The sequence below is a fragment of the Salvelinus namaycush genome, unplaced genomic scaffold, assembly GCF_016432855.1.
Source record: "Salvelinus namaycush isolate Seneca unplaced genomic scaffold, SaNama_1.0 Scaffold118, whole genome shotgun sequence".
NCBI lineage: Eukaryota > Metazoa > Chordata > Actinopteri > Salmoniformes > Salmonidae > Salvelinus > Salvelinus namaycush.
In genome coordinates this window covers 287,501-301,043 of record NW_024057875.1, presented here as the reverse complement: position 1 = coordinate 301,043, position 13,543 = coordinate 287,501, and the positions used below count along the sequence as shown (strand labels likewise).

The following is a 13,543-nucleotide window of genomic DNA, read 5'->3' as shown; positions in this document are numbered from 1 at the left end:
AATCAGCCTACACTCCAGAGTTTTAGGTTTACTGTTCTGATATTGTACATTCTGTATGATGTCTATGTTGACTTGTGTCTGTATTCCGCTTGGATATTGTCTATTGCTGGCTGCAGCTTCTCACTGAGGCACATTGCATTGTGGGTATGTGTAAATGTACTTGGGAGAATAAAGGTGACTCTGATACAGTGTAATAGAACGTTGTGTGTACTACACCCAGTCATACAGCACAACAGAGGGAAAGAACAGGAGACATCCAGTATGGTGAATAGACTGAAACCATCTTTAATAGCATGTTGATATACTGCAGAACAAAAGACAGGTAAAGAGGGATTCAAAGCCAACCGAGGGAGGTGATGGTTAAAACCTTTGCCCAGATTCAACAAGTCCGTCCTCCTAAAACGTTCCCTTCCTCATTGTGTGACAATAGAACAACATAGGTGACAGAAAACCCCCAGAAGGGAAGGGTTCCACGTGTCACCCGAAATGACAGCAGTGCATTTTTAGCATCACAGAGCCCTTTCGTCTATATCCAAAGAAAAAGGTTAGTCATTTTAACTAACTTACAGTAGCATTCAATCACTTCCACTAAACCTCATTTTTGCTGCTTGAGACTCCATTCGTGGGAGACAGTCACATTTTCACCCACAAAGACAATGATAGGCTTCTCACATTCTGATGCATTGTGGGTGAACGGACAGAATAATGACATATTTATCCCCTGTGCTGCACTCTGTCAACTTCAGTCATGCACAACAAACTTGACTTTGAAGGGAAAGCATGTATCACAGTATCAATAGGCCTCCTATACATACAAAACCAATGTCATGCCTGGTTGAAGAATCACATTCACTCCACATTTCGAATTGACAACGACTAAAGGAACAGAAAACAGATTACCTTGTTCTTAGAGTGTGAAATGGATACAGACACAGCTCTCTGGTTTGCCATAGGCTGTTCAACACTAAAGAGACAGCGAGCGTCCCAAATGGCACCCTATTCCCTCTCTACGGCACTAATTTTGACCAGGGCCTATAGGTCAAAAGTAGGGGACTATGAGGGAACAGTGCGCTATTTGGGACACTGACACAGTGAAGTATTTGAAATATGTAACCCTGTTTTAAACACCCTTCAGCAGTTAATATAACATAGCCTTGTGTCTATTGAAACTGACACATTAAATAAAGAGAGAAAAAGGGGAAGGATCTCCGCTGAAGAGATTTGTGTGAGATCTCCTCTTGGTGAGCGGGAGTCACGATGCTGCGGTGGGCATGGGACAATCTCCACACACACACACACAAGAGATATGGGATACATATCACATTTGGTATATCACAGACACACACACACACACCACAGTCAACCTCTCAGCCCCCACAGCAGCGTGGTGCAATAGATTGTTTTTCCAGGAGCTCGCTCCTCACAGATGAAGTAGACTGAGATTGGAGATGAGATGGAGACCTCCAAACAGCAGGTTGGTAATTATCTGAACTAGCGGCAGGGCTGGATGAGAGGAGGCCAGGAGGGCCAGCTGAATACATACTCCACACCACCTGATGTAGCTCATGTTTTAAACATGGGCACATTCAGACCAGAGCAGTCGATGAACTATTTCAGATAAATGACATTTTGTTGACCTTAGCATTTACATGGATGGAGATAACTCTGTTGTCCTCTCCGACAACCCAATTTGATATTTAACAAACTAAGCTGAGCGAAAAGCGAGAGATTAAGATTATTCTTGTCCCCTTCAATACAGATGAGCAAATAACAGACAAAACATTTGAGTGCTGTTATGAGTGATGTGAATATTGGAGTACTAAGCTTTTAAAAAGTCAAATAAAAAGGCTATCTTGATACACAGAAGAAGCAGCATTGAGAAATTACAAGTGTCATGTTTATCCAGTGCATATGTTTAACATAATGAGTGTGTTGCACTCCAAAATACACTGGGAAATCATTTTGGTTGGATTGTATTGGCAGACAGATCTGCAGACTGGCAAAGGGCGAATAGTGGGAAATACCAGTCTTATTGGCTGTGATTAGGGCCTGGAGTTATTCCTGTTCCTAGTTATGCTCTCAGCATAACGGCACATCCATACAATAAATGTGCAATCTAAACCATTCCAGAACATTCCAGAACATTTACGTCAAGAATTCCTGAGCTGAATATAACAATGACGACAGCAAATAAAGAGCTTATTTCCTGGGCTGTTATTGGCTTTTGGTTTGGCAGTAAGCCTTCTGATTGGTTGCCTTGCCTTCATATGCCATCATTCTTAGCTACAGTAACTGAACGGGGGATCTGTGGAGGATGACAGTGGAAGTGTGTTTCCTGATAATAGAAAATAAAGAAAAACAACATCACAGAGAGTGACAAATAACACACCTCCTCAGATCACAGAGAGAGAGAGACAGAGAGAGACAGAAAGAGACGAGAGAGAGACAGAGAGGGAGAGAGAGAGAGACAGAGAGGGAGAGAGAGACAGTGCGAGAGCGAGAGAGAGAGAGAGAGAGAGAGAGAGAGAGAGAGAGAGAGAGAGAGAGAGAGAGAGAGAGAGAGAGAGAGAGAGAGAGAGGGGAGATAGAGAGAGGGGAGATAGAGAGGGAGAGAGAGGGGAGAAAGAGATACAGCAGTCTCCCATTTCAATGAATAAATCCACATTCCAAACAAGGATTGCAAACAAGGAGACAAGGAGACATTGCAAACAAGGAGACAGGTTGCACTGACATATCGCTAGGGTACTCCTCGAGGTGAGAGTGGAGGAGATTCTGAGTTCTTCTAGTTTTCTTCTAGCCGAGTACAAAGTAGTCCGTTTGGTGGAGATCTCCGTAATTTTGGCACACACATTGTTCAGTCATTGTCAATCAAATGCACACACACATAGTAGAGATGAGGTTAGGATATGAATGGTAAAAGTGAACAAAAGTCGTTCTTAGATTAAGTTCAATCTTGGAGTGAATCTCCAAGACATTCACATAGTCTGTGGAATCCATCTGAATCTAGTTGGTTGGTGCTGGATTTTGTACTACGTCCTTCCTTGTTAACTACTAAAGATCCATCCAGAAAACTAAAGAAACCAATGATATTATCTATATTTAAAGAGTTAAAACTGACAAAACTGTTATAGAAATTTGTTAAAACTACATAATATTTCAAAATACACATGGAATCAAGTAAAATTCGTCTTCTTTTTCACTTGGATTATTCTCATGACGTTACTCCACACCTCTTTTTAAATATTTACCTCGATTCATCTTTTGTCATTATTTCCTTAAATATATGCATATAGATGTGTTATCTTTTTTATAGCTCTGTCTCTGTATGTATAGCATGTACATATGTTCTGTTAGTGACGTGGTCGGGGTGGGTGGGGTTGGGCTGAGGTTGGGAGTGAGGTGTGAGGTTGGGGTGAGGTCAGGTGGGTGAGGGGGGGGTCATTGGTTCATTGGTCTCTTATTTACAGCAGGCTTCGAGAGCCACTTGGGGTCCTCTGGAGGCTGAGGCGGGGGTCCGCCGGGGGGATGTACTGGTGGGGGTGGTTGTAGGGGGGAGGAGGAGGGGGTAAGGGGGGCTGGTGACCGTCCTTGCTCTCTGGCGACCTCACAGGAGTGGAGGCGGCCGATCGGACGACCTGGTGGTGGTGGGCATGGTGATGATGATGGGCGTGGGTGGGGGTGTGGCTGAGGAAGGCCTCCACGCGGCCATGGCCGCTGTTGTCCAGGACAATCACCTTGACAATCTGCTGGCACTGGATGAGTGTGTCGGTCCGAAGGTCACCCATGCTGATTGGCTGGAGCTGCTGCAGGTGGTGGAGGGGGGTGCCGGCGGCTGACTGAAGCTGCGGCTGCTGCAAGAGCTCCCCCCGGTGGTTAAGAAGGGCTCCAACACTCTCGGGGCTCCGGGGCAAGCTCCCGCTGCTGCTGAGCTGGTACGTATGAAGCCTGTTGTGAATTGACACCTAGTTTAGAAAACAGCCAGAGACAGCATCAAATGTTATAAGACTGGCCTCCTTCTAGTGCTCCCTCAGCCCTCTTCTCTTTTTTTGGGTGACACCACATCACAACTGGCATGCGTGGGGTGGGGGGTGGGGGAAGAGAGGGGGAGGGTTGGAGGGCGAACGTGCGCCCCCTGCTGCTGGGGGGACCAGTTCAGACTGGGTGCTGGAAGCATTGGTGTAGAGGTGGGAGAGGTGGGGGGAGGCTGTGGATAGAGGGGGGGTGTGAGGGTGTCAGTTGAGAGGAGAGGTGTGGGTCAGTTGTTTATTTTGGGGGAGCCTGGTGGTTCTAAAGGAGTCAGAGGGCCCCCGTGCCTCCCTCTCAAACCACTGTGCACCACTAAGGGTCACTGAACACTGGGGGTGAAGGAGAGAGGGAGGGGTGCTTTTAGACGGCCATTGAACATAGAAGGGGGGGATTAGAACTGGAGACGAAGGTGAAACCAACAGGGGGAGGGGACGAGACATCCACAGACAACACAGGCAACACTCATCAGAATGCATGCCTCTCATCATTTTACAACACATTTTAGCAGGCCTTGTCACTCACCAAGCCTGCTCTGTTCAGCAGGCCTGATCACTCACCAAGCCTGCTCTGTTCAGCAGGCCTGATCACTCACCAAGCCTGCTCTGTTCAGCAGGCCTGATCATACCGTAAAAGATCCAGGAGGGTTTTGACATCCTACTTAAACATGACGTCCCATGAAGTTTCCGAAGAAACTCTTTCTTTTTTTACCTGTGAAACTTTTTCGGTTAAAAACTAAAGCATTCTCACTGGGGGTTGTGTACATCCTACATAGTTTGGTGTTGCAGGGAGAATTACTTTGTCTTCGATTCCTATTTAGTCCTATGACTACAAACAGTATTCCCATGTTTTGAAAACGTCCTTAAAAGCTACAAGAGCAAGTATGTTCAAGGCTTCGATGGCATAACACATTTGCGCATGTTTCGCAACAAATGGACTTCTTAATTCACTATAAACACTATACTTCCATTCAGTCTCAAAGCGAACACTGCTTTGCTTGCAGGGTGAAAGGCCACTACTTGGCTAATCAGCTGTATGACTCCTCCCCAGCAGTACTCAAGCAGCTTGGGTACCTTCCACAGTTCCCCTCATCTCCCCAAACATATGGGTCTTGGAACGAAGAGATATGTTGGGAAATGTCTAGTTGTCTACACACCCAGAATGAGCTGCGTTTCATTACAGAGCACTTGTAGGTGGATTCTCGGTGGAGTCTGCTAATCAGCCGCTGAACACATTTGCGGTGTAGCTCGTATGCAAATTAGATCTAAATCAGCCTCATTATGTATGCAGGCATGTGTAATTTCCACCAGGAAGTGCTTGTCATGGAGGAATATGTTCCCTTTCGTTATGGAAATTATTAAACACTTAAAGTGCCTTTGGAAAGTATTCAGACCCCTTGACTTTTCCACATTTTGTTACATTACAACCTTATTCTAAAATGGATTAAATAAAAAAATGTCCTCAGCAATCTACATATAATACCCCATAATGACAAAGCGAAAACTGTTTTTTGCTCATTTTTGCAAATATATAAAACCTTTAAAACAGAAATACCTTATTTACATATGTATTCAGCCCCTTTGCTGTGAGACTCGAAATTGAGGTGCATCCTCAGGTGCATCCTGTTTCCATTGATCATCCTTGAGATGTTTCTACAACTTGATTGGACTACACCTGTGGTAAATTCAATTGATAGGACATGATTTGGAAAGGCACACACATGTCTATATAAGGTCCCACAGTTGACAGTAAATGTCTGAGCAAAAACCAAGCAATGAGGTCGAAGGAATTGTCCGTAGAGCTCCGAGACAGAATTGTGTTGAGGCACAGATCTGGGGAAGGGTACCAAAACATTTCTGCAGAATTGAAGGTCCCCAAGAACACAGTGGCCTCCATTATTCTTAAATGGAAGAAGTTTGGAACCACCAAGACTCTTTCTAGAGCTGACCGACCTGCCAAAATGAGCAATCTGGGGAGAAAGGCCTTGGTCAGGGAGGTGACCAAAAACCCGATGGTCACTCTGACAGAGCTCTAGAATTCCTTTGTGGAAATGGGAAAACATTCCAGAAGGACAACCACCTCTGCAGCACTCCCCTGGTCAGGGAGGTGACCAAAAACCCGTTGGTCACTCTCACAGAGCTCAAGAATTCCTTTGTGGAAACAGGAGAACCTTCCAGAAGGACAACCATCTCGGCAACACTCCACCAATCAGGTCTTTATGGTAGAGTTGCCAGACGGAAGCCACTCCTCAGTAAAAGGCACATGACAGCCGCTTGGAGTTCGCCAAAAGGCACCTAAAGACTCTCAGACCATGAGAAACAAGATTCTCTGGTCTGAGGAAACCAAGATTAAACTCTTTGGCCTGAATGCCAAGCGCCACGTGTGGAGCAAACCGGCACTATCTCTACGGTGAAGCATGGTGGTGGCAGAATCATGCTGTGAGGATGTTTTTCAGCGGCAGGGACTGGGAGACTAGTCAGGATCGAGGCAAAGATGAACAGAACAAAGTACAGAGAGATCCTTGATGAAAACCTTCTCCAGAGCTCTCAGGATCTCAGACTGTGGCAAAGGTTCACCTTCCAACAGGACAATGACCCTAAGCAGACAGCCAAGACAACGCAAGAGTGGCTTCGGGACAAGTCTCTGAATGCCCTTGAGTGCAGCCAGAGCCCGGACTTAAACCTGATCGAATATCTCTGGAGAGACCTGAAAATAGCTGTGCAGCGACGCTCCCCATCCAACCTGACAGAGCTTGAGAGGATCTGCAGAGAAGAATTGGAGAAACTCCCCAAATACAGGTATGCCAAGCTTATTGTCTCATACCCAAGAAGACTCGAGGCTGTAATCGCTGCCAAAGGTGTTTGAAAAAAGTACTGAGTAAAGGGTCTGAATAATTTCAGTATGTAAATGTGATATTTCAGTTCATTTTTTTATTTTTATAAATTAGCAAACATTTCTAAAAAACAGTTTTTGCTTTTTCATTATGGGGTATTGTGTTTAGATTGAGGAGAAAAAAACAATTTAATACATTTTAGGCTGTAACCTAACAAAATGTATAAAAAGTCAAAGGGTCTGAATACTTTCCAAAGGCACTGTAAGATAGGAGCGGCTAACATAGGAAGGGACTTTGGGATGGTAGGCTAGGCTTTAGACCAGGGATCATCAACTAGATTCAACTGCGGGACCATTATTTATTGAGTGGATGGTCAGGTGGCCGGAAGATAATTACAAATCATTTGTAGATTGCAAATTGACTGCAAGAAGCCCAAACAGATATAATATTTGATTAGAACATAATCATTTCAAACCTCGCTTACATTTATATACAGTATGATCACGTCTCTCTATTATGCGTGGGAATCAGGGCATGAAATGAACACCAGCCACCCGCCAAATGCAGGTAGATTTAGATATTGTCGGGTAAGAATGTCTATTTCACCAGCCACGTTGGCGGGTGGTCAATTTGCAGGGCTCTACAGTGGAGCATTATGTTCGCATTTGTGAATAAAAATAGAGTCAAAGGTCAAGTATGAACATAATGTGCGATTTGTAGCAGAAAAATGCTGATGTAGTTGTTTTCAAAGTATTTCTGCTGCTTTGTTTCATAGCTGCTAATCGCACAAAGAAATCTGAATCCTACATCCCACCTTGCGCAGCAACAGCTTTACAGTGAGTGAAGCGCTGATATATTCATTTTTGGAGGAGCAGGTACAGGTCAGTAAAGTGAGACAGATTTTTTCATCTACTTGACACAGTGGCTGGTGGACCAAAAATGAATGTTTAGGCCCCGGTGGGAATATTTGGGAACAGATTTCCCAAATTAAAATAACTTGGAGTTGATTTCCTGGTGTCTGTTGTTATGTTAGTCTTTTATGTCCAACAATGAAAATGTTTTGCTCAGTAAACTTGGGGGGCCAAATAAAACCCCACGCGTGCCAACCTCGGTCCACGGGCCACCAGTTGGGGAGCCCTGCTTTAGATTATTATGCAAGCTTGGTAATGGAACTGTGACAAGAATGACTATTGGCAGGTCCATATTGATTTTTCACGAGGGTTTCAGCTCCATATTGCCCTTAAGCTAGACGGATGACATGGATGCCATTTCCATCGGGGCTTTTGATGTACATTTATTCATAATGTAATAAACTAGATCTTTTATCTTTTATCATCCGTCCTTAACGAACAATGAGTCACGCTCTGCCTTTGATTTCTCTCCCTCCTCCCTCCCGCCCTTTCTCCTTCCATCTCTCCCTCTGTCACACATATTCAGCAGGCTGGACATACTGCAGATTGTGTCTTACAGGCTGTATATAGATCATGGGTACAACATGAATCCACCTGTTGTTATGTGATTAATGACTGTAACTTCAGATATCATTAATGGCACATAATTAATCAATGAAAAACCTTTCTCTATACATGCTACACTTTATCCAGACTAAATAGACTCATGGCAGAGCAGAGGTGGGCAAGGGCAAATGGAGCCCTCCGCGTATTGAGAGCTCACAGGGGGATGCGGCGGTGTTGGCGGCACCCTATCTGGTTGTCTCCTGGAGACGGGGCTATCAAACTGACCCTATACCCAGCACCGCTGCATTTCGACAGCTTACGTCCTCGCTCACAGGGGGTTGACGTTTCAGCGTGGGGAGGAGGTAAGAGACTGTAGGGGTAGAGCGAAGGGACATGATCTCTAAGAACAACACCTACTCTAGCCACCTTGGCCTTGGGAGGTACGACACACCTACAACTACAATACACCTCCATCACTAATAATACAACTCCAAATCTGCATTTAACCCAGTCCTTTAACCCAGCAGATACTGTATGTATAATGTATCTTAAAGATGATCAAAACCAAATTAACTGATACCGAAGTGGGCCCGTGGACTGTTAGAACAAATAAAGCCTTGTTTCAATGGAGACCGAGCACAGTGCCTCTTGTTAAACAGGCCCTGAATGTCACATTGGCCGGGTGTGTTTGCCTCTGTGCACCAGTTCTCTGGCGGAGGGATACAAAAGGTCATGTAGCACCACCAGAGTGGTAATTGCAAATCCCTCTGGGTACTGTAGTTCTGCTGATCATGTGGAATGTGGAATGCTACGTTTTCTCACAGAAACATACACACACAGCTGTATTGTGGTAGGTTATGTCAACTGAATAAAAGTTGAAACACCCTGTAGAATTATGGTAATTTACCATGGTAATTTGCCATTTCGATTCTCTCATTCTCTCACTCACCTGAAAGCCCCAAGGGCCACCTCCAAACCTCTGGCCCAGGCTATACAGTTGAAGTCGGAAGTTTACATACACTTAGGTTGGGGTCATTAAAACTTGTTTTTCAACCACACCACAAATTTATTGTTAACAAACAATAGTTTTGGCAAGTCGGTTAGGACATCTACTTTGAGCATGACACAAGTCATTTTTCAAACAATTGTTTACAGACATATTATTTCACTTATAATTCACTGTATCACAATTCCAGTGGGTCAGAAGTTTAAATACACTAAGTTGACTGTGCCTTTAAACAGTCATGTCATGGCTTAAGAAGCTTCTGATTGTCACGTTCCTGACCTTATTTCCTTTATTTTGTCTTTGTTTAGTATGGTCAGGGCGTGAGTTGGGGTGGGCATTCTTTTTATTTATTTATTATTTATTTATTTTTAAATAAATTTTATCCCCTTTTCTCCCCAATTTTCGTGGTATCCAATCGCTAGTAATTACTATCTTGTCTCATCGCTACAACTCCCGTACGGGCTCGGGAGAGACGAAGGTCGAAAGCCACGCGTCCTCCGAAGCACAACCCAACCAAGCCGCACTGCTTCTTAACACAGCGCGCCTCCAACCCGGAAGCCAGCCGCACCAATGTGTCGGAGGAAACACCGTGCACCTGGCCCCCTTGGTTAGCGCGCACTGCGCCCGGCCCGCCACAGGAGTCGCTGGAGCGCGATGAGACAAGGATATCCCTACCGGCCAAACCCTCCCTAACCCGGACGACGCTAGCCCAATTGTGCGTCGCCCCAAGGACCTCCCGGTCGCGGCCGGCTGCGACAGAGCCTGGGCGCGAACCCAGAGACTCTGGTGGCGCAGCTAGTACTGCGATGCAGTGCCCTAGACCACTGCGCCACCCGGGAGGCCCCGGGGTGGGCATTCTATGTTATGTGTTTCTATGTTGGGTTCTTTTCAATTAGCCTGATATGGTTCTCAATCAGGGGCAGGTGTTTTACGTTTCCTCTGATTGAGAACCATATTAAGGTAGGCTGTTCTCACTGTTTGTTTGTGGGTGATTGTCTTCCGTGTCAGTGTTTGTACCACACGGGACTGTTTCGTTTGTCTAGTCTGTTCCTGTTCGTGCGTTCTTCGTTTTATGTAAGTTCTCATGTTCAGGTCGGTCTACGTCGTTTTTGTTATTTTTGTAATTTATTCAAGTGTACTTCGTGGTTCGTCTTGTCTAATAAATTCATCATGTATTCATCACCCGCTGCATTTTGGTCCGATCCTTGCTCCTCCTCATCCGAGGAGGAGAACGACTTAGACACCCGTTACACTGATTGATTTAAATGAAGGTGTACCTGTGGATGTATTTCAAGGCCTACCTTCAAATTCAGTGCCTCTTTGCTTGACTTCATGGGAAAATCAAAAGAAATCAGCCAAGACCTCCTTGGGAGCAATTTCCAAACACCTGAAGGTACCGCGTTCATCTGTACAAACAATAGTATGCAAGTATAAACACCATGGGACAACGCAGCCGTCATACCGCTCACGAAGTAGACGCGTTCTGTATCCTAGAGATGAATGTACTTTGGTGCGAAAAGTGCAAATCAATCCCAGAACAGCAGTAAAGGACCTTGTGAAGATGCTGGAGGAAACGGGCACAAAAGTATCTATATCCACAGTAAATCGAGTCCTATATCAACATAACCTGAAAGGCTGCTCAGCAAGGAAGAAGCCACCACTCCAAAACCGCCATAAAAAAAAGCCAGACTACGGTTTGCAACTGCACATGGGGACAAAGATCGTACTTATTGGAGAAATATCATCTGGTCTGATGAAACAAAAACAGAACTGTTTGGCCATAATGACCATCGTTATGTTTGGAGGGAAAAGGGGGAGGCTTGCAAGCCGAAGAACACCATCCCAACCGTGAAGCACGGGGTGGCAGCATCATGTTGTGGGGGTGCTTTGCTGCAGGAGGGATTGGTGCATGTCACAAAATAGATGGCATCATGAGGAAGGACAATTATGTGGATATATTGAAACAACATCTCAAGACATCAGTCAGGAGGTTAAAGTTTGGTCGCAAATGGGTCTTCCACATGGACAATGACCCCAAGCATATTTCCAAAGTTGTGGCAAAATGGCTTAAGGACAACAAAGTCAAGGTATTGGAGTGGCCATCACAAAGCCCTGACCTCAATCCCATAGAAAATTTGTGGGCAGAATTGAAAGCGTGGGCGAGCAAGCAGGCCTACAAACCTGACTCCGTTACACCAGCTCTGTCAGGAGGAATGGGCCAAAATTCACCTAACTTAGCGTGGGAAGCTTGTGGAAGGCTACCCGAAACGTTTGACCCAAGTTAAACAATTTAAAGGCAATGCTACCAAATACTAATTGAGTGTATGTAAACTTCTGACCCACTGGGAATGTGATGAAAGAAATATAAGCTGAAATAAATAATTCTCTCAACTATTATTCTGACATTTCACATTCTTAAAATAAATTGTTGATCCTAACTGACCTAAGACAGGGAATTTTTACGAGGATTAAATGTCAGGAATTGTGAAAAACTGAGTTTAAATGTATTTGGCTAAGGTGTATGTAAACTTCCGACTTCAACTGTATATAATGCAGTAACCACTTCCTATGTTTCTACCTATTACCTACCTACCTAGAACAATTATTAAGGACATTTACAGTACCAGTCAAAAGTTTGGACACACCTACTCATTCAAGGGTTTTTATTTATTTTTACTATTTTCTACATTGTAGAATAATAGTGAAGACATCAAAACTATGAAATAAAACATATGGAATCATATAGTAACCAAAAAACTGTTAGAAAAATCAAAATATATTTTATACTTGAGATTCTTCAAAGTAGCCACCCTTTGCATTGATGACAGCTTTGCATATCAATTAACAGGTGTGCCTTGTTAAAAGTTCATTTGTGGAATTTCTTTCCTTCTTAATGCATTTCAGCCAATCAGTTCTGTTGTGACAAGGTAGGGGGGTATACAGAAGATAGCCCTATTTGATAAAAGACCAAGTCCATATTATGGAAAGAACAGCTCAAATAAGCAAAGAGAAACGACAGTTAAGACACAAAGAACTTTTAAAGTTTCTTCAAGTGCAGTCGCAAAAACCATCAAGCGCTATGATGAAACTGGCTCTCATGAGGACCGCCACAGGAAAGGAAGACCCAGAGTTACCTCTGCTGCAGAGGATTAGTTCATTAGAGTTATGAGCATCAGAAATTGCAGCCCATATAAATTCTTCATAGAGTTCAAGTAACAGACACATCTCAACATCAACTGTTCAGAGGAGACTGCGTGAATCAGTCCTTCATGGTCGAATTGCTGCAAAGAAACCACTACTAAAGGACACCAATAAGAAGAAGAGACTTGCTTGGGCCAAGAAACACAAGCAATGGACATTAGACCGGAGGAAATCTGTCCTTTGGTCTGATGGGTCCAAATTTGAGATTTTTGGTTCCAACCGCCATGTCTTTGTGAGATGCAGAGTAGGTGAACGGATGATCTCTGAATGAGTAGTTCCCACCGTGAAGCATGGAGGAGGAGGTGTGATGGTGCTTTGCTGGTGACACTGTCGGTGATTTATTTAGAATTCAAGGCACACTTAACCAGCATGGCTACCACAGCATTCTGCAGCAATACGCCATCCCATCTGGTTTGCGCTTAGTGGGACTATCATTTGTTTTTCAACAAGACAATGACTCAAAACACACCTCCAGGCTGTGTAAGGGCTATTTGACCAAGATGGAGAGTGATGGAGTGCTGTATCAGATGACCTGGCCTCCACAATCACCTGACCTCAACCCAATTTAGATGATTTGGGATGAGTTGGACCGCAGAGTGAAGGAAAAGCAGCCAACAAGTCCTCAGCATATGTGGGAACTCCTTCAAGACTGTTGGAAAAGCATTACTCATGAAGCTTGTTGAGAGAATCTCAAATATAAAATATACTTTTTTGGTTACTACATGATTCCATATGTGTTATTTCATAGTTTGATGTCTTCACTATTATTCTACAATGTAGAAAATAGTACAAATAAAGAAAAACCCTTGAATGAGTAGGTGTGTCCAAACTTTTGACTAGTACTGTATATGGATATGTCATGCTATATGGGGGCAAGATTTGTTGTCTGTTCTGAGTTCAATAAGGCCAATAGTTTGTTCATTAGGGTCAATAGTGAGTTAAATAGGGTCAATAGTGAGTTCAATAGGGTCAATAGTTAGTTCAATAGGGTCAATAGTTAGTTCAATAGGGTCACACTCACCC

At 44.1% G+C, this 13,543-nt stretch overlaps 2 protein-coding genes across 2 annotated transcripts in view; one reads left to right on the top strand and one right to left on the bottom strand.

Annotated features, from left to right (window-relative positions):
* Positions 1 to 1,771, top strand: part of LOC120036005 (sodium- and chloride-dependent GABA transporter 1-like) — a 28,958-nt gene extending 27,187 nt beyond the window's left edge. Inside the window, exon 16 of the mRNA XM_038982475.1 lies at positions 1,727 to 1,771. Coding sequence (XP_038838403.1) covers positions 1,727 to 1,771 — 45 coding nt within the window. The remainder of the gene's footprint in view (positions 1 to 1,726) is intronic.
* A 1,690-nt stretch (positions 1,772 to 3,461) lies between these two features.
* iqsec3a (IQ motif and Sec7 domain ArfGEF 3a) overlaps positions 3,462 to 13,543 on the bottom strand; it is an 89,992-nt gene continuing 79,910 nt past the window's right edge. The window contains exons 12-13 of the mRNA XM_038982474.1: positions 4,124 to 4,204; positions 3,462 to 3,962 (exon numbers count right to left, since the gene is read on the bottom strand). Coding sequence (XP_038838402.1) covers positions 3,462 to 3,962; positions 4,124 to 4,204 — 582 coding nt within the window. The remainder of the gene's footprint in view (positions 3,963 to 4,123; positions 4,205 to 13,543) is intronic.